At 39.7% G+C, this 16,984-nt stretch overlaps 1 protein-coding gene across 1 annotated transcript; it reads left to right on the forward strand.

Moving 5' to 3' along the window:
* Positions 1 to 202: 202 nt before the first annotated feature.
* Positions 203 to 16,763, forward strand: FEM1B (fem-1 homolog B). Its single transcript, XM_045822441.1, has 2 exons — positions 203 to 1,109; positions 10,498 to 16,763. Exons 1-2 carry the CDS (start codon positions 862 to 864, stop codon positions 12,131 to 12,133), a joined length of 1,884 nt encoding a protein of 627 aa, XP_045678397.1. The 5' UTR covers positions 203 to 861; the 3' UTR covers positions 12,134 to 16,763.
* Positions 16,764 to 16,984: the final 221 nt, after the last annotated feature.

Genomic DNA, 16,984 nt, shown 5'->3' on the forward strand with positions numbered 1-16,984 from the left:
CTGGCTATGAATCCACCAGGGCCGTGTGGGGCGAGGGGCAGGCGCTGGGTGTCAAGGGCAGTGAGGACCTTCAGGCCCCAGTTGGAGATGGGCGAACTTCGCGCAGCAGAACCTTTTTTCACCAGGGCTTCGTTTCCCAGCCGGGCGGCTTTGGAAGAGACACCCCACTTTAACCGTCCCTCCCGCTCGCACCCGCCCCCTCCCGGCCCTGTCTGGAGAGGCTCGGCTTCTTCGCCGCCGGAGGTCGGTGCTGCTGCCGCGCTAGCGTTCCGCATCGCTTCAGGGGCTCCCCGGGCGCGGAGCTCCGAAGCCATCGACAGCCCCTGGCACTTCGGAGCTCCAGTGGGAGAACTCCTGCGTGTTTCCTCCACCTGGGGAGGTCGGAGAGCAGAGGTGGAGGCAGTTTCAGGCCTCAGGCCTGGCGGGCCGGGTTGGGTGAGACGCGCCCCGTATTAGTTATACGGGGTGCCCGCGGTCCTCTTGGGATCTCACCAGCGACCCGTAGATCTGACACGCGCTGGTCTCAGCCCGCGGGAAGGACGGGTCCGGCCTGAGGCCTGGGGCGGCGGCCACCATGGAGATCACCTCGGCCCAGGGCCTGTGCCAGGGGCCTTGGGGGCGGCCCTGACCGCCCTCCTCCCTGCTGGTGCTGGGTCGCGGACGTGCCCCCCGCGGCAGTCCGCCACCTCTGCCTCTCCGCCCTCGCCGGGCCGCGCTACTGCCTGGGCGCGGCGGCGGCGACGGCGCCCTGTTGAATGGGCTGTGAGGGCCCAGGTTTGTAGCGCTGGCGAACGCGGCCTCCGGGGGCGCAAGGCAGCAGCAGCGGTGGCGACCAAACGGGTGTTGGAGTTGGCGGCGGCCATGGAGGGCCTGGCTGGCTATGTATACAAGGCAGCCAGCGAGGGCAAGGTGCTGACTCTTGCCGCCTTGCTCCTCAACCGGTCTGAAAGCGACATCCGCTATCTGCTCGGCTATGTCAGCCAGCAGGGAGGGCAGCGCTCTACGCCCCTTATCATCGCAGCCCGCAATGGCCACGCCAAGGTGGTGCGCTTGCTGTTAGAACATTACCGGGTGCAGACTCAGCAGACTGGCACCGTCCGCTTCGACGGGTAGGTACATCCCAACTCTAGCTTCCTCTTTCATTCGCGCCGACCTACCACTTCGTGGGTCCTCCCCTCCCTCACTTTCTTCGTGGAGGTATCATCCCTTTTTCTACCTCCTCCTGCCCCATTAATGCCCACCTCATCTTCCAGAGCTAACACTCCATCCCACGTTTTGCTGCTCATTCTCATCGGCCCCAACATTTTGTCCCTTCAGAGGTAAATAGCCACACCCTCTGTCTTGATGCTTAGTAGTTATTCTTTAGATAGTCCGTGAACAAGCAGTATGAAGGAGGTGGCTGCCTTTTCAGGTTTTACCTTTATTAGTATTGAGGTTATAACTGAGATCAGAAATTAACGAGGTCAGCAGTTAACACTGAAGACCTCTGATGAATGACTTGGCCAACCAGTTTTTACTCCTTCAAGTTAGTGGTCTGATAGAGCCCTCAGTGGTTTGCTGGGGCCTTAATGTCAAAATAAGCCCCTAGGACCAGCAGCAGCTCCCTCCAGACGCAGCCGGACATCCCCAGATAGGACTCTGACTCTCCCATATTGCTGGGGGTAGATATATGGGCTGCAAAAATGGCACTGGACTGGGTGTAGATGGTACGATTGTTAAATTACATGTTATCCTGTGATATTGTGGGAAAGCTTGCTAATTTACTGTTTTTCGTGGTGGAGAGCTCAAAAATTCGTATTGTCATACTTAAAATTTGCCTTTGGGTTTAATTGTACATTTTTGGGAGTGTGATAATATTGAACACAGAATTGTCAAGTTTGACATTCCTTTTTCTGTGCTGGGTGATTATAAAGTGTTTTACAGGTTACAACTGCATAATGATTTTCATTGATTGTATTTGTTTTTGTTGACTTGTACTACTACATAAGCTATTCTGATATTTTCTTTGGAGGTGGATGTGGTCCAGGCAAAAAGATGCATAGCTCTAATTTTGGTGATTGAAAACTGCTTGGTTAAAACCTAATTAAAAAATCAGTTCTTGAAGATGACTAGAGCATTGGTGAATTTTGATTGAGTCTTTTTCTTCTGTTTTAGATGAGAGGAAATTATTTTAGAGTATTACATTTTAATGAAATGATGGCCCACGGGTGGTGGTTAATCTCCCCTAACACCTCTCTAGACATTAAGGGGATTTTTTTTTTCATGTTGACCAAAGATGGCAACCTGATTCATGTTTGCTTCCTGTACTGGCTTCAGTATCCTTTCTTTAGCTCCCTGCAGTCCCCTGTGTGGGGACTCCCTGCAGCTCCCTGAACTCCCCAGAAGTGAAGCAGAAAGACCCCTGAACTTCCAGCACCTTTCCAATTGTATAGGCACATGCATCCACTGATACATGAATCTGCAGAAACAGCCCTTGGGAGCAGTGCTGCTAATGAGCTGGTTAAGACCTATTTGGATGAGGGAAGTACACTGGAGAGAAAACAGTTTTCTAAAGAATTTGGAAAGGCTTTGCTTTTATTGCTGTCTTTTTTAACCATCAAAGAGAAAGATATTTTGAGATGGCAGTTGAAAGAACCTGTAATGACTAGAAATTGAGCCTATATAGTGGCTTACCCTGCCCATTAATCTGCACTGGCCTGTGAAATTAAGGGATTCAGTGAGCAAACATTTATTGAACACCTACTGTGTGCAAGGCTCTCTGGTGTTAATTGGGTAGACAGATGAGTAACATATTTTTCCCACTGTGGAGGAAGACAGTCTAGTGGGAGGGGGCAGAGAAATAGATATATCAGTGAGTAACTGCAGATGCTATGCCACTTAGGTGTCTAGAAGTCTTCTGAACTACTGAGGGACAGAGGAAGAAGCGCTTAGCTTTGCCTGGGGGAATCAGGGAAGGCTTCACAGCCAGGTGGTGTTTGAGCTGATTCTTAAAAGGATTGTAGGAAGTGAAGAAGAGGGTCAGCACCATAGTGCACTTGCAGTGACAAGTGTTTCAGTGCCTTTGCAGGAAGGGATACAAGCCAGGGAAATTAAGACAGAGACTGCGGGAGATGGGATAGAGGTGGAAGCCAGAGTTCCATGGTCCTGGTGTAAAGTAATAAGAGTCAGGCTGGTGAGACTGAAGTTGCAAACATTTCTATCATCCGTGATTTCACCTGACCCTTCTTGAATCTCTTTTTTTGTTACAGATCATTACAATTATGAATTTATTAGCTGCTATGTTAAAATAGCTTAATATTTATTTTATTTATTAATGCTTATGGTGGGCCTAGCCCTGTGTCACATTCTGTGAAGATACAGAAAAAATGTAAAGTTCCTACTTTTGAGGAGCTTACTAATTAATGAAGGAGAATTGAAATTCATAGCCACCTTTCTGCCCACTCAGATGACTCTGTGAGATTATTTTGCAGTTTATCCCAGTCATTCTGGCATTTTAGAACTAGATAAAAAGTGTTATTGTAAATGTGATGATTTCACTTCACATTCATTCCAGACATTGTGAAATGTTAGCCTGAGTGAAGTGTTCACAATATAAAGCTCACTCACCCCTTGGGGGCTGGCTTTTAGGTACTTAGCCAACCCCCCATCTTCATTAATTTATTTATTGGCCTATTTTATTTTTATTTTTTTTCCTTACCCGAGGATATGTTTTTATTGATTTTAGAGCGAGAGGAAGGTATGGGGGGAGAGGGAGAGAGAGGCAGAAATATTGGTGGGAGAGAGAAACATCGTCTGCCTCCTGCACACGCCTCAACTGGGGATTAAACCTGCAACCCAGGCATGTGCCCTGACTGGGGATCGAACCTACAACCGCTTGGTGTCTGGGATGATTCTCCAACCAACTGAGCCACCCAGCCAGGGCTATGTTATTTATTTTTAATGGAATTTATTGGGGTGACATTGATTAATAAAATTATGTAGGTTTCAAGAGTACAGTTCTATAATACATCATCTGTATATTGTATTGTGTTATCGCCACCCCAAATCAAGTCTCCTTCTGTCTCCATTTATCCCCCCTTTACCCTCTTCTACCTTCTCCTCACCCTTCTTTTACTCTGGTAATCACCATACTGTTGATACTGTTGTCTTTGTCTATGAGGTTCCTGAGCACCCTGCCCCTTAATCCCTTTGCCTTTTTCACTTGTGGTGCATTTACAGATTGGAATACTGCTTAGCTGTTTAGAAAAAAGAAAAGAAAATCTTACTGCTTGCAACAACATGGATGGACCTGGAGAATATTATGCTAAGTGAAATAAGCTAGTCAGAGAAAGACAAGTACCTATGATTTTACATGCGTGGAATCTAATGAACAAAATAAGCTAACAAAATAGAAACAGATGCATAGAGAACAGACTGATAGCTGTCAAAGGGAAGGGAGGTTGCGGGGCTAGATGAAAAAGGTGAAGAGACTAATCCAATGCCCCGTTTTAGATTCCATTGGCACTTGAAACCCATGGCCAGGTGGGGAAAAACAGGTTCCCTGTGCTTGCTAATGCATATTAGTGTTTCCTGACTTTTAGTTACTTGTGTATCATCTTCACAATTTTTTGCCAAATTGTTCACCACCTCTTCTGTTAGTTGCCTAATATTTAAAAAAGCCTTACTTCTTAGCTTTATACCAAGCAACGGTATCTGTAATTACGGGTTTGATATGGAATGTGTTTTCTGTGTGTGTATGTGTGTGTGAGAGAGACATTAAAATAACATTAAAATAGAAAAAGCGTGTGTTCTGCCTAAAAACTTCTATAATACCTTAGGAAACAAAAGTGGATTGATTCGTAATAGAGTTTCAGGGGGAAGGGACTACCCACCTGGATTAAGCTCCACAATGATACTTGAGACTCTTTGTTCATATTTCTAGGAGTAACCTTTGATATTATTTTACTTATGGCTTAATATGTGAAGGCTAAAATTGACATAGATGAGTAGGAATGACAGAACCTTCAGTTGGAGAATGGGAAGATGTTAAGAATGTTATAGAAATGGAACAGAACAAAGGCTAGGTGTCACGTGACCATGGAATTTTGTGCTGGCTTGAGTTCTCTGGGCCTCATGCTCTGTGCCAGAGTTTGTGGGAACCCCTGCACTGTATTGGTACTAGTAGAGGTTTGCCGACATGGGTGGAAAGAAGAACAGGACCTCTGGGAATTCTGAGGCTTTTTGTTGAGTGCTCTTGCTTTTTTTTTAGTCCTCATTTAAGGATATATTTATTGATTTTAGAGTAAGGAGAGAGGTGGAGAGAGAGGGAGAGAGAAAGAGAAAGAAAGAAAGAAAAGGAAAGAAAGGGAGAGAGAAACACATTGACCGGTTGCCTCCTGTATGCACCTGGAACGCCCTGACCAGAGATCAAACCTGCAACCTAGGTATGTCCCCTGACCTGGGATCGAACCTGCAAACCTTTTGGTGTATGGACATGCTCCAGTCAACTGCGTCACCTGGCCAGGGCAGTGCTCTTACTTTTAAAGTCAGTGCCACTACTAATACTTTTAATGAACATCCAGGTAAAGGGAAGGCATGAGAGTTGCATCATCATTTGACTTCATTTAAAAAGTCATTGCTAGTATGTATTTCCAGGAACTATATTTGATCTTATGAATGATTTTAAGGACTTTGGTTAAAATAAAGTGCTGGTTATTTATATTTAATGAATTTTTATTTCCATTTCAAATACTTGAATCAGACATTTTTATTTCAAATTGAACCAGAAAATAGTTGAGCTTAGTTTTGTGAACAGCAATGTTTTTATATTGTGAAGAGTTTCCATCATCTGATACATACATTTTGTTTAAAAAGGTGAATGAATATCAGATCATAGTTTCTTGATTTTTAAAGATGAAATAATAATAGAGTGTTTGCATTGCAATTTTGGACTGAGTCTAGAAAGATCATAGTTTTATATAGTGTTTCTCCTGTAGACAGTAGGTAAATGTTGCATTGATTTTATTAAATTTTTATTTTAATAAAAATAAAAGGCGGTATATGCTTATAATTTTAGCTGAATTTTATGAACAAAGGAGTGTCAGCTGTTAGGATTATAATTCTCTTTAGTCTATTTAATATATTTGTTTAGATGTAGAAATTAAAAATTTACTACAGCTAATGTTTCTGAAGGATTAGTCATTTTATAATACATTGCAGTGATTTTTTAAATCATAAACTATTTAAAGAATTGTAATTGCCTCTGTGAAAATAGGTACTGGAAACTTTTTAAAGGTGCCTGTCACCAAAAATGTGAAAAATGGAAATTATTAGGCTATACCAGGGAAAGTATTAAACTATTGCAAAAACCAAGTGAAGGATATACTTGTAATTTAATTTTTACTCTTACATCATTTTTGGAAATTTGAGATCAGAAAATAATTTAATCAATTTTTTCTCTTTTAATATTTATTTTTTTTCTTTTAAAAGATTTATTTTTTTAGAGAGTGGGGAAGGGAGGGAGAGAAACATCAGTGTGTGATTGCCTGTCTGTGAGGTCCATCTGTGTAGTTGCATGTGTCAGTATATTTAATGCTGTGTAGTTGTCTGTTGTGTGAATGCATGGCAATTTGTCCTGTTGATACATATTTTGGTTATTTCTAATGTTTGATTGTTTTGAATAAAGCTGCTGTGAACATTTCCGTATAGGTTTTCTGGTGGGCATTTGCATTCTTTTCTCTTCAGTATATACCAAGTATGGAGTTGCTGGCTATGGGATGGGTGTATGTTTGACTTTAATAGTTATGGCTGATTTTCTCTAAGTGGTTGAACTAAATTATGTTTCTACCAGCAGTTTTCACCAGCAGTGATAATTTGTGTTGCTCCACATCCTGGCCAACACTTAGTGTTGTCACATCGGTTCTTACTAATTTTAACTATTCTGGTGGGTGTGTATTGGTAACTCCTGGTTTTAATTTGCATTCCCCTGAAATTATCTTGAACATTTTTTCATGTGTTTGTCATTTGATATCTTCATTTGTGAAGTATCTTGTTCATCCTTTTCACCCATTTTTAATTGGTTTGCCTTTTTCTCATTGATTCGTCAACTACATCTAATACAATTGTGTTCTCCCAGTGAGTGGATTCCCTGTTTTATTTCTTTACAATGTCTTTTGATGAGAAGTTTTTAATTTTAATGTAGTCTAATGAATCAAATTTTTTCTTTTATGGTTATTGCTATTTTTGCATTCTGTGTAAGAATTTGTCATCAACCTCCAGGTTATGAAGATAGTGGTCGATTTTTTGAAACTTTTATTTTGCTTTTCATATTATAGGTCTATGCTACTTCTATAATTTTTGTGTATAGTGTGAGGCACAATAAGAGTCAGGGTTCATTTTTTTCCCCATATAGACATCTAGTTGCTTTAGCACCATTTGTTATACTTTGTACCTGAATTTCCCTGGAGCATTTGTCATAAATCAGGTAACTCTATGTGTGTGAATCTGCTTCTGGAATTTTTGTTCGTTTGGTCTATCCTTGTGCTATGGCACACTATCTTTTTTTTTTTTAGATTTTACTTATTCACTTTCAGAGAGGAGAAGTTTGGGGGAGAAAGAGAGGGAGAGAAACATCAGTGTGCGAGAGATATTGGTTGCCTCTCATAAGGCCCTCAACTGGTGACCTGGCCTGCAACCCTGGCATGTGCCCTAACTGGGAATTGAACCAGCAACCTTTCAGTTCACAGGCTGGTCCTCAGTCCACTGAGCCACACCAGCTCACTATCTTAATTACTATAGTTTGTTCTCCAATTTTATTTTTCTTTCAAGACTATCCTGGCTGTGCTAAGTCCTTTGCATTTCTATATACATGTTAGAATTGGTTCTCAATTTCTACACACATGTGGGTGCATGTATGTGTGTGCACACAGTGTACCTGCTTGGATTTTGATTTCGATTGCATAAATCTATAGGTAATTTTGGGGGAGAATTGACATCTTAACACTATTAAGTCTTCTAAACCATGAACATGGAATATTTCTCCATTTATTTAGATCTTCTTTAATTTCTCTTAGGAATGTTTGTAGTTTTCAATTTGGAAATCTTACATATTTTTTGTTAGACTTGTTACTGGATATCAATTTTTCTGGTGTCTGGTATGCTTTTTGACAGTGAAAGAAACATTTTTGAACCTTGTGTATAATCATGACAATAAAAATAATAAATGAATTTTAATTTAATGGAATTGTTTGCAGAAGGTACAGTTGGTAACCACAAAAACACATCATGGATGTAATATCTTATTTTTTTAAATTCTTTTTGTAGTTTTAAAAATTAACAGTAAAATAACATTTAAAAAAACAATTTAAAAGACTTCAGAAGGCTTCAATTTTTTTTTGAGGTTTCTCTCAGCATTCAAAATGTACAAATATTAAATGTGCAATTAGGTTGTGTTTGTTTTTTTTTCTAAATATCCACCCAGGTGATTACCTAGATCATGATATAGGACATTTTCAGTAACTTTAAGCCTCTTCCCAGTCAGCCCTACATCCTGTCCCATAGGTGACCATCCATAGGTAACTTACTGAGAAAGCTTTGCTTACAGACATTTTGTGTCATTACTTGAAACTGAAGAAGTAAACTGATTTTAAATGATTATAAAGTGGGGTGTTTTTTTAAAAAGATTATTTATTTTTAGAGAGAGAAGGGAAGGAGAGAGAGAGACAGACAGACAGACAGACAGACATCAATGTGCAGTTGCTGGGGGCTGTGGCCTGCAACCTAGGCATGTGCCCTGGCTGGGAATCAAACCTGCGATGCCTGGTTCGCAGCCCGAGCTCAATCCACTGAGCTACGCCAGCCAGGGCTTAAAGTGGGGTTTTTATTTTCAGCAGAAATAATAGGTGGTGATTTTGTCTGGGTGTTGTTAATTGGGGTTAAGCTATGATATTTATACAGTTTTATATTTATGTTTACATAGGGGGACTGTACTCTCTTTCACTTCATGGGAGGTGTAATGTGACCTGTGTTGTGTGGTGAGAAACTGACCACTCAAGTGTTTAATAATAAATTGCTCTAGTGAATGTTGCTTTTGATTGATCTTTTTCTTTAACATGTTCAAGTATGTATATTTATTTTAGTGTTTCTAGCACAGCAGATTTAAGTATCTCGAGCAAAAATCTGTTTTTAGAATTGAGGGTCAGTAATAGATTGAGATGTTGGGGAAAAATTGAAATGGAAAGGTGGGAAAGATTGGCTTCCTAGCAAGCTAATTTTATTTTTTAAATCATCACCCAAGGATATGTTTATTGCTTTTAGAGAGAGAGGTAGGGAGGGAGAGAAACAGAAACATCAATGTGAGAGAGACATTGATTGGTTGCCTGCCATCCCAACTGGGGATTGAACCCACAACCTAGGTATGTGCCCTGACCCGGAATCAAACCCACAACCTTTTGGTGTACGGGGTGACCTCCAGCCAGCTGAACCACCCGGCCAGGGCACAAGCTAATTTGATACAAGTAGTGAAAGTAGCATGTATTAGACACTCAGTAGGTAAGTGGTGACTGTGAAGCTGCTGAGTCCAGTCATAGACCAAAGGTCAGGGAGGGTGCCTACTTGGTTTTTGGAAAGTATTAGTTGTTTACTGCTGTTAGTATTTTTCCCCCGATGGCTTAGTCGAGGAACACACATAGATACAATATGGACGCACACATATACATATGTATTTTTTAAACTTTTCAATTGGAGTATAACATATAGAGACAAATACACTAATTAAAAGTGCATGTTTGTTTAACAGAGTCCCCTTTGTGCTTCCTGCCATTCACTACCTCCCCCTAAATGTAACCAGTGTTCTGACTTCTAACACTGCAGGTAGATATGTAAATGCAGTAATACAATACGTTCTATGTTCTATTGACTTCTTGTGCTCAGCATCATGTTTATATGATCCATCCATATTGTTGTAGGAGCAGTAATTGTTTCATCCTTTTTGCTGTAGTGAAGTATAGTATTTGCTTAGCTTAGATAATCTTAGGGCAAAGTTTTCTACTTAAATACTTTTCTCCCTAAAGCAGTTTCTAATACAATATTACTGTATGGATGGGGTGGCTTTCTAACCCACCTGCTGAGAGAAGCTGGTACCTGGGGCATGCTGGGAATGAGGAACGTGCTGTGCTCTTAAGAGCCTGTGCATCAGCTTGGTGGTAAAGAAGTTACCTCCATACGTTTCCTCTATCTGGAGTTTATTTACTTTTGCTCGTAAGAAGTTAGTGTTTTTAAAAACGTTTATATACTTCAGTAATAATAGTAACAGCTAACTTTTCCTGAGCTCATACTAGGTACAGGTACTGTGCAAAATGCTGTACTTAAAATACCTGGTTTTATTTTCACCAAAAATAATGTTTTATTAATACTCTGTAGATTGAGGCTTTGGTCAGTACTAATGAATGCATTCTGTACATTTATGTTAGGGTATGTGGCCTCCACTTTCTAACTCTCTGTTCTTTTCATGGATAATAGGTATGTCATTGATGGCGCCACTGCTCTTTGGTGTGCAGCGGGGGCGGGACATTTTGAAGTCGTTAAGCTTCTAGTCAGTCATGGAGCCAACGTGAACCACACTACAGTAACTAACTCAACCCCTCTGCGGGCAGCATGCTTCGATGGCAGGCTGGATATTGTGAAGTACTTGGTTGAAAATAATGCCAATATCAGCATTGCCAACAAGTATGACAACACCTGCCTAATGATTGCAGCATATAAGGGACACACTGATGTGGTCAGATACCTTTTAGAACAACGTGCTGATCCCAATGCTAAAGCACATTGTGGAGCCACGGCATTGCACTTCGCAGCTGAAGCGGGGCACATAGACATTGTGAAAGAGCTGATAAAGTGGCGTGCTGCCATAGTCGTGAACGGCCATGGGATGACACCACTCAAAGTAGCTGCCGAAAGCTGCAAAGCTGATGTCGTCGAACTGTTGCTCTCTCATGCTGATTGTGACCGAAGAAGTCGGATTGAAGCTTTGGAACTCTTGGGTGCCTCCTTTGCAAATGACCGCGAGAACTATGACATCACGAAAACGTACCATTATTTATATTTAGCCATGTTGGAAAGGTTTCAAGATCGTAATAACATTCTTGAGAAAGAGGTCCTCCCACCAATCCATGCTTATGGGAATAGAACTGAATGTAGAAATCCTCAGGAACTGGAATCCATTCGGCAAGACAGAGATGCTCTTCATATGGAAGGCCTTATAGTTCGGGAACGGATTTTAGGTGCCGACAATATTGATGTTTCCCATCCTATCATTTATAGGGGAGCTGTTTATGCTGATAACATGGAATTCGAACAGTGTATCAAGTTGTGGCTTCACGCTCTGCACCTCAGACAGAAAGGTAACAGGAATACCCACAAAGATCTTCTTCGATTTGCTCAAGTTTTCTCACAGATGATACATTTGAATGAAACTGTGAAAGCACCAGATATAGAATGTGTTTTGAGGTGCAGTGTTTTGGAAATAGAACAGAGTATGAACAGAGTAAGAAATATTTCAGATGCGGATGTCCACAATGCTATGGACAATTACGAATGTAATCTGTACACCTTTCTGTATTTAGTGTGCATCTCCACCAAAACACAGTGCAGTGAAGAAGATCAGTGCAAAATCAACAAGCAGATCTACAACCTGATTCACCTGGATCCCAGAACTCGGGAAGGTTTCACCTTACTGCATCTAGCTGTCAATTCGAATACGCCCGTTGATGATTTCCACACCAATGACGTCTGCAGCTTTCCAAATGCACTCGTCACAAAGCTCCTGCTAGACTGTGGTGCTGAGGTGAATGCTGTGGACAATGAAGGGAACAGCGCCCTTCATATCATCGTCCAGTATAACAGGCCTATCAGTGATTTTTTGACCTTGCACTCCATCATCATTAGCCTAGTTGAAGCTGGCGCTCACACTGACATGACAAATAAACAGAATAAGACTCCGCTAGACAAAAGTACAACTGGGGTATCTGAAATACTACTCAAAACTCAAATGAAGATGAGTCTCAAGTGCCTGGCTGCCCGAGCAGTTCGGGCTAATGACATTAACTACCAAGACCAGATCCCCAGAACTCTTGAAGAATTTGTTGGATTTCATTAAGTGACTGGATATGTAAAATTGTTTAATGTGGTGCTAAAAAGTAAAGAACTTTAATCACAGACAATAGAATTATGTGTTCATAAATTCTACTTTTCTTTCCACTACCCTTTCTCCCCATCCTTCCTTAGTTTTGTATTTGGTCTTCTTGCCTCATATGGTAATTGATTTCAAATACACTTTAAACAAAGCCACATTGTTTAGGTGTAACTAATCTAAGGTGTTTGAATATTGGTTGGTCACTTGACTATTTTTCTTCCTTTTTTTAGGAATGAATATAAAGTGTTTTGTTGATGTAGAATGTTATGATTTGAAGTTATGTTGAAAAAAACTGCCTACAAAAGTATTTCTGTTAAGCCTTTGTCAGCATGTTATCCTTGCAGCAGTTTTGAGGATTTCATGAAGAAAAACAACTAAAAATGAACATTAATAGTAAAGTGATACCCAGGTGTTCTGCACATGCCAAACTGCTGTAGGTAGTTTTCACTCTTCCAATAATCATGTGGAGTGATACAGCACATTATAACATCAGGAGGACTAAAAAATATATAGCTGTGGATTAATCTAAAAATGTGCTAATTTAATAATAGGTATAAATTTATAAAGTTAAATCCACTGAAATTGTTGCATTATGCTGGGTGGTATATACCAAGTAGTAAAATCTTGAAATAACTTTTCAGAGGATACTGATGGACTATTTGCCTTTAGGCTTTGAATTCTAAAATTCTTTGAAGTCTCTGTTTTAATGTAGTGTATCTAAATTGTAGCAGTCTGCATTTGACTCAACTCACAAACATGTAAAAATTATGAATGCTGTGTTTTCTTATGAAACAAATTGTCACATATAGTTACACATTCTATCTTTTTTTTCCTCTCTTTCCTCCTGTGTGGTATCTTAAAATTTGGAAACTACTTTTCCAGAGGGCATTATTTGTGCCTCCGTAATAAGGTGTGTATGACAGATGAAAGGAACCAGGATATTTTTAATTTTTTTAACTTTCTTTACTTAGTCTGTTTAAGAAGTAGAAAAATAATCACTAGTATGGTATAGGAAATTAAATATTTTCGATGACGAAAATAATTTGCAATGTCACTTTGAAAGATAATTTCTGTTTGAGAGCTGCAAATTTTTCAACCATAAAATGTCACTTATCCCAACAGGCTGTACAGAGGTCTTTATGGGTTTTTTTTGTTTTGTTTTGTTTTGTTTTGTTTTAATGGCAACATTTTAAATGTAAGACTAGAAGAGTATTCTGTGATTATCTTTGAAGCATCACAGAAATTCAAGTAAAGCGTACACACCTATTTTTATTGATGTTAAAAATGATAAAATTAGCTATATCTGTATTTTTCTCTCTAGTGCCAAATGAATGCCTTAGCTACTCATAGTGCATGGTACTGTAAGTAAAGACCTACAGCTTTCTTTTTTCGTTCATGAAAAGCATTATAATGATGTAGCAACATCAGATATAAACTTAAAACCTGTAAGGTTTCAATTAACATTTTATGTATGGATATTGTTTTGTGAAGTGTAAGAGAAAGGTTGCAGTTGGATTAGTATAAACAATGACCAAGCCAAAATTAGCACCTAGGGCCTTAAATAAAATAGAGATACCCCACAAAATGTAATACTTTGAAGGGTGGGAGGGAATGGAAGGGGGAACTTTAAAAACTTCTTCCCCCAAGAATGCAAGATATTTTACAGCTACTGTAGTTAGAGTTGTGCGTCATCTTGCTTTAGTTAGGAATGTTTTGATGGTGACTTTTGTCATGGTAATATATTTCTGTTTTTCTAACCTGAGATTTTTACAAGGAAGGTGTTTAGGATGGTTTAAAGGGAGGTATTTGAATGAACCCTAATTTGAAAATTACTGGCCTTGATCCTCCTGGTGTGAGTCAAGGAAATACTGTACCTTGCTTTTAGCAACTCTAATGGACTGAAAGAGAATGCGCATCATCAAGGTGAGTGAATCATGCCTTTCTACAGCTCAGATCAGACCCTGCATTTTTCAGACTTCAAGGCCTGCTTATTTGACAGTCTGAGGAGTGGCTGTCATACTTGGTATTAAGTTGGTTTCATTAATAATGTATATGATTTTTATACACTCAAACTTAAAATATCATATAAAATTGCATGTTTTAAAAACCATTTCATCCCTTTGGCTACCCAGGACCAACACTATTTTAGATATTGTTTATTTGTAAAGTGAGGATAATGATTATATGTACATATTTAGACATCAAAATCTAATGGCACAGTGTTTTTGAGAAGGGAGAACTGAATGCTGGAGAAAGTCAAACTGCTGATTGAAATGCTGACAAAGTTGGAGAAAATTTGAAGACAGTGGAATAAACTATGAACTCTGCTAATGGTAACTGAAGTTCTTTTTTTTGAACTATAGTAGAGAAGTACGTTGTGCACTATATTGCTAAGGATCTGATTCTGTCTTGTAAAATAAATTCAAATATGTATTGTGAAACACCTGTATAAAACCATTTTTGAAACAAGTGATCTACATGCCTGTTTTTTTATTTGTTTTTGGTAGAATTATTTAAAAATATGTTTAGCCAAACCCTTCCCAAGCTTAAGTTTTGTTTTTAAATTTTTGTTTAAGGGAAATAAATAGGTAAGAAAGGTGATCTTTCTGTATCTCAGCTCTCTCAGAACTCCAGGCTGTCTCCATTCTCCAGCCACTTTTGTCATTTTGCGTTTCTTATTGGTAGGATTAAGCTTTGGATTGTTAGTCTTCCTTGGTAACATTACAAATTCAATCAAAACTTTGTCTTACTCAGTATTTGTGAATGAATGCCTGGGCAAACCATGTGAAACTTAGCTTGATTTTGTGCTTTTAATAGAGTTGCTAAAGTTGAGTTCTTGAGTTTAGGTAACTATTTAACTCAAAGAACAGGCAGCAAATCCATTCCCTTGATTGAGAGAGAAGGGGGATGCTTTTGATGGAAGAACTCGGGCACAACATCATTTTTTCTGTCTGCCCTGATTGCTCTAGTAGGCCACAGTCCAACTACCGGAAGGTTCTTTGCTGTGGGAACTTCAAACAAAGAAAGCAAGCTTTGGTCTTGCTTATTTCTGGGAAGGGTTTTATTTCATAATATTAATCTTGATTAATAATTGGTAATTATGAGAAACTTAGGTGTGATAGCACTGTGTGAAGTAAAATATGATTTGGGGGCAGTGGGTCCCTAAATAACTGCACTGGGCAAGTGATTTTGAAATTAAAACCTCAAGGGAACAACGCCCTGTCACCAGTCTCCGCCACAGCTCCTTTATGGATAAGACCGTTTGGATTATTCAAGCCAAGTGTTTCTGGTTTTGGAGTGGGGCAGGGTATGGAGTGAGTTGCTGGACCTTGGATTACAGTTTGCTGGTTTTAGAAGCAGCCAGTGATTAAACTAGTGAGTAGATGGATAAAAGTATAAATGACCTGTTTTTATGGTAGGTTTTCTGTAAAAATCGTAAATGTTCCTTTTCAGGCTAGCCAGATGTACCCGTGTACAGATGACATTCTATTTTTCCTCACTGACTATACTATAATATTAAAATGCGTCAAAGAAATTTAAACTCTGCCTTTTGCTCTCTGACAAGTTAGTTACTACTAGTTTATAAGATTTTAAGCTGTGTTCCACTGTGAAAATGCACAGCTGTGCTCTGGATACCCTCTCTGGAAAGTAGAAAGCTCCTAATTACGAGTGGCACGTTGCAGGGCTTTCTCATACAGTTCTGGCAGGTTTGTCCACGTCTTCAGATGGGCTGGGTTGTATCACTTCCCTGCCCCCAAGTATGGGATCTGAAATAAATACTACACCGATAGTGGTGATAGATATATTAATTTTTACAGCTGTAAAGTAAATGTGGTCTTTAGTCCTAGGTTTGTGGTGTGTTCATTTGTGTTAATGTGTAGGGAAGGGACATTATCTCGATGGTTACGGGGAGTGTATCTTGATGTGTGTGCAGGGGTGAGTATTGCTAAATCATTAACAGCTTTTCATTTAGGGGTTGAGTCACGTGATGAATGGCCTAATCGGAAAAACGAAGGAGCGAAGATGCAAGCTTTGCCAAGTGATGAAGTGAACAAGGTTTTGTATGTTTTTCATCAGGTGTTGTAAAATTTGTGCATGGCTTTTTTCCGTTGTTGTTGCTTAGTAACTGGTAGAGGAGAAAACATGACAGGGGAAAAAAACCCCTCAGCTTTGCTAACCAATCTTTTCAAAGGTGCATAGTTGGGGAGGAAAATCTGACTGGCCTAACGTGTTGAAAGAGCCCATCCTTTACAATATTCACCCCATCCCGCAATCTTCCATGTAGGGGAACTAAGTGGTTGTATTCTAGTAATTCACTGTGATTTATAACGAACCAGTGATGTTATTCTATTGTGCACTTTTGTCAAACCATCTACGTGACTTTAATAAACTTAGTAAACTTGCTGACTGCACCAGAGATCTGTTAGTGATTTCTATATTGCATGACATTTTCTGTTTGAGTTTGACATGTAGAATCATTTTTAATTTCATGACAATTGACAGTCCTAATAGCTCAGCTAATTTGAAACTAACAAAATTGCTGTGTAAAAGGAAAAATGGTGTTTGTGTTCAGTAAATGTTTAAAAAAAAACTACCTTGAAGTTTGTGTCTTTATTGTTCAGTGTGCTTTAGTTGAGATGATGTTTTGTTAAATTGATTTGAAAAAAAGTCAAAAATTTTACATGTGCATGGGGAAAATATTCAAAGAGTAAAGAAAACTTCAAATGGTAAAAAAGAAAGAAAGAGAAAATCCCCTTTCCATCTCTGTTTCCCATTTGGACTCTGCAGAGGGCGGTCACCATAACTAGTTTTCGT

This window comes from Phyllostomus hastatus, unplaced genomic scaffold (assembly GCF_019186645.2).
Source record: "Phyllostomus hastatus isolate PE091 unplaced genomic scaffold, TTU_PhHast_1.1 phas_scaffold_501, whole genome shotgun sequence".
Taxonomy (NCBI): Eukaryota; Metazoa; Chordata; class Mammalia; order Chiroptera; family Phyllostomidae; genus Phyllostomus; species Phyllostomus hastatus.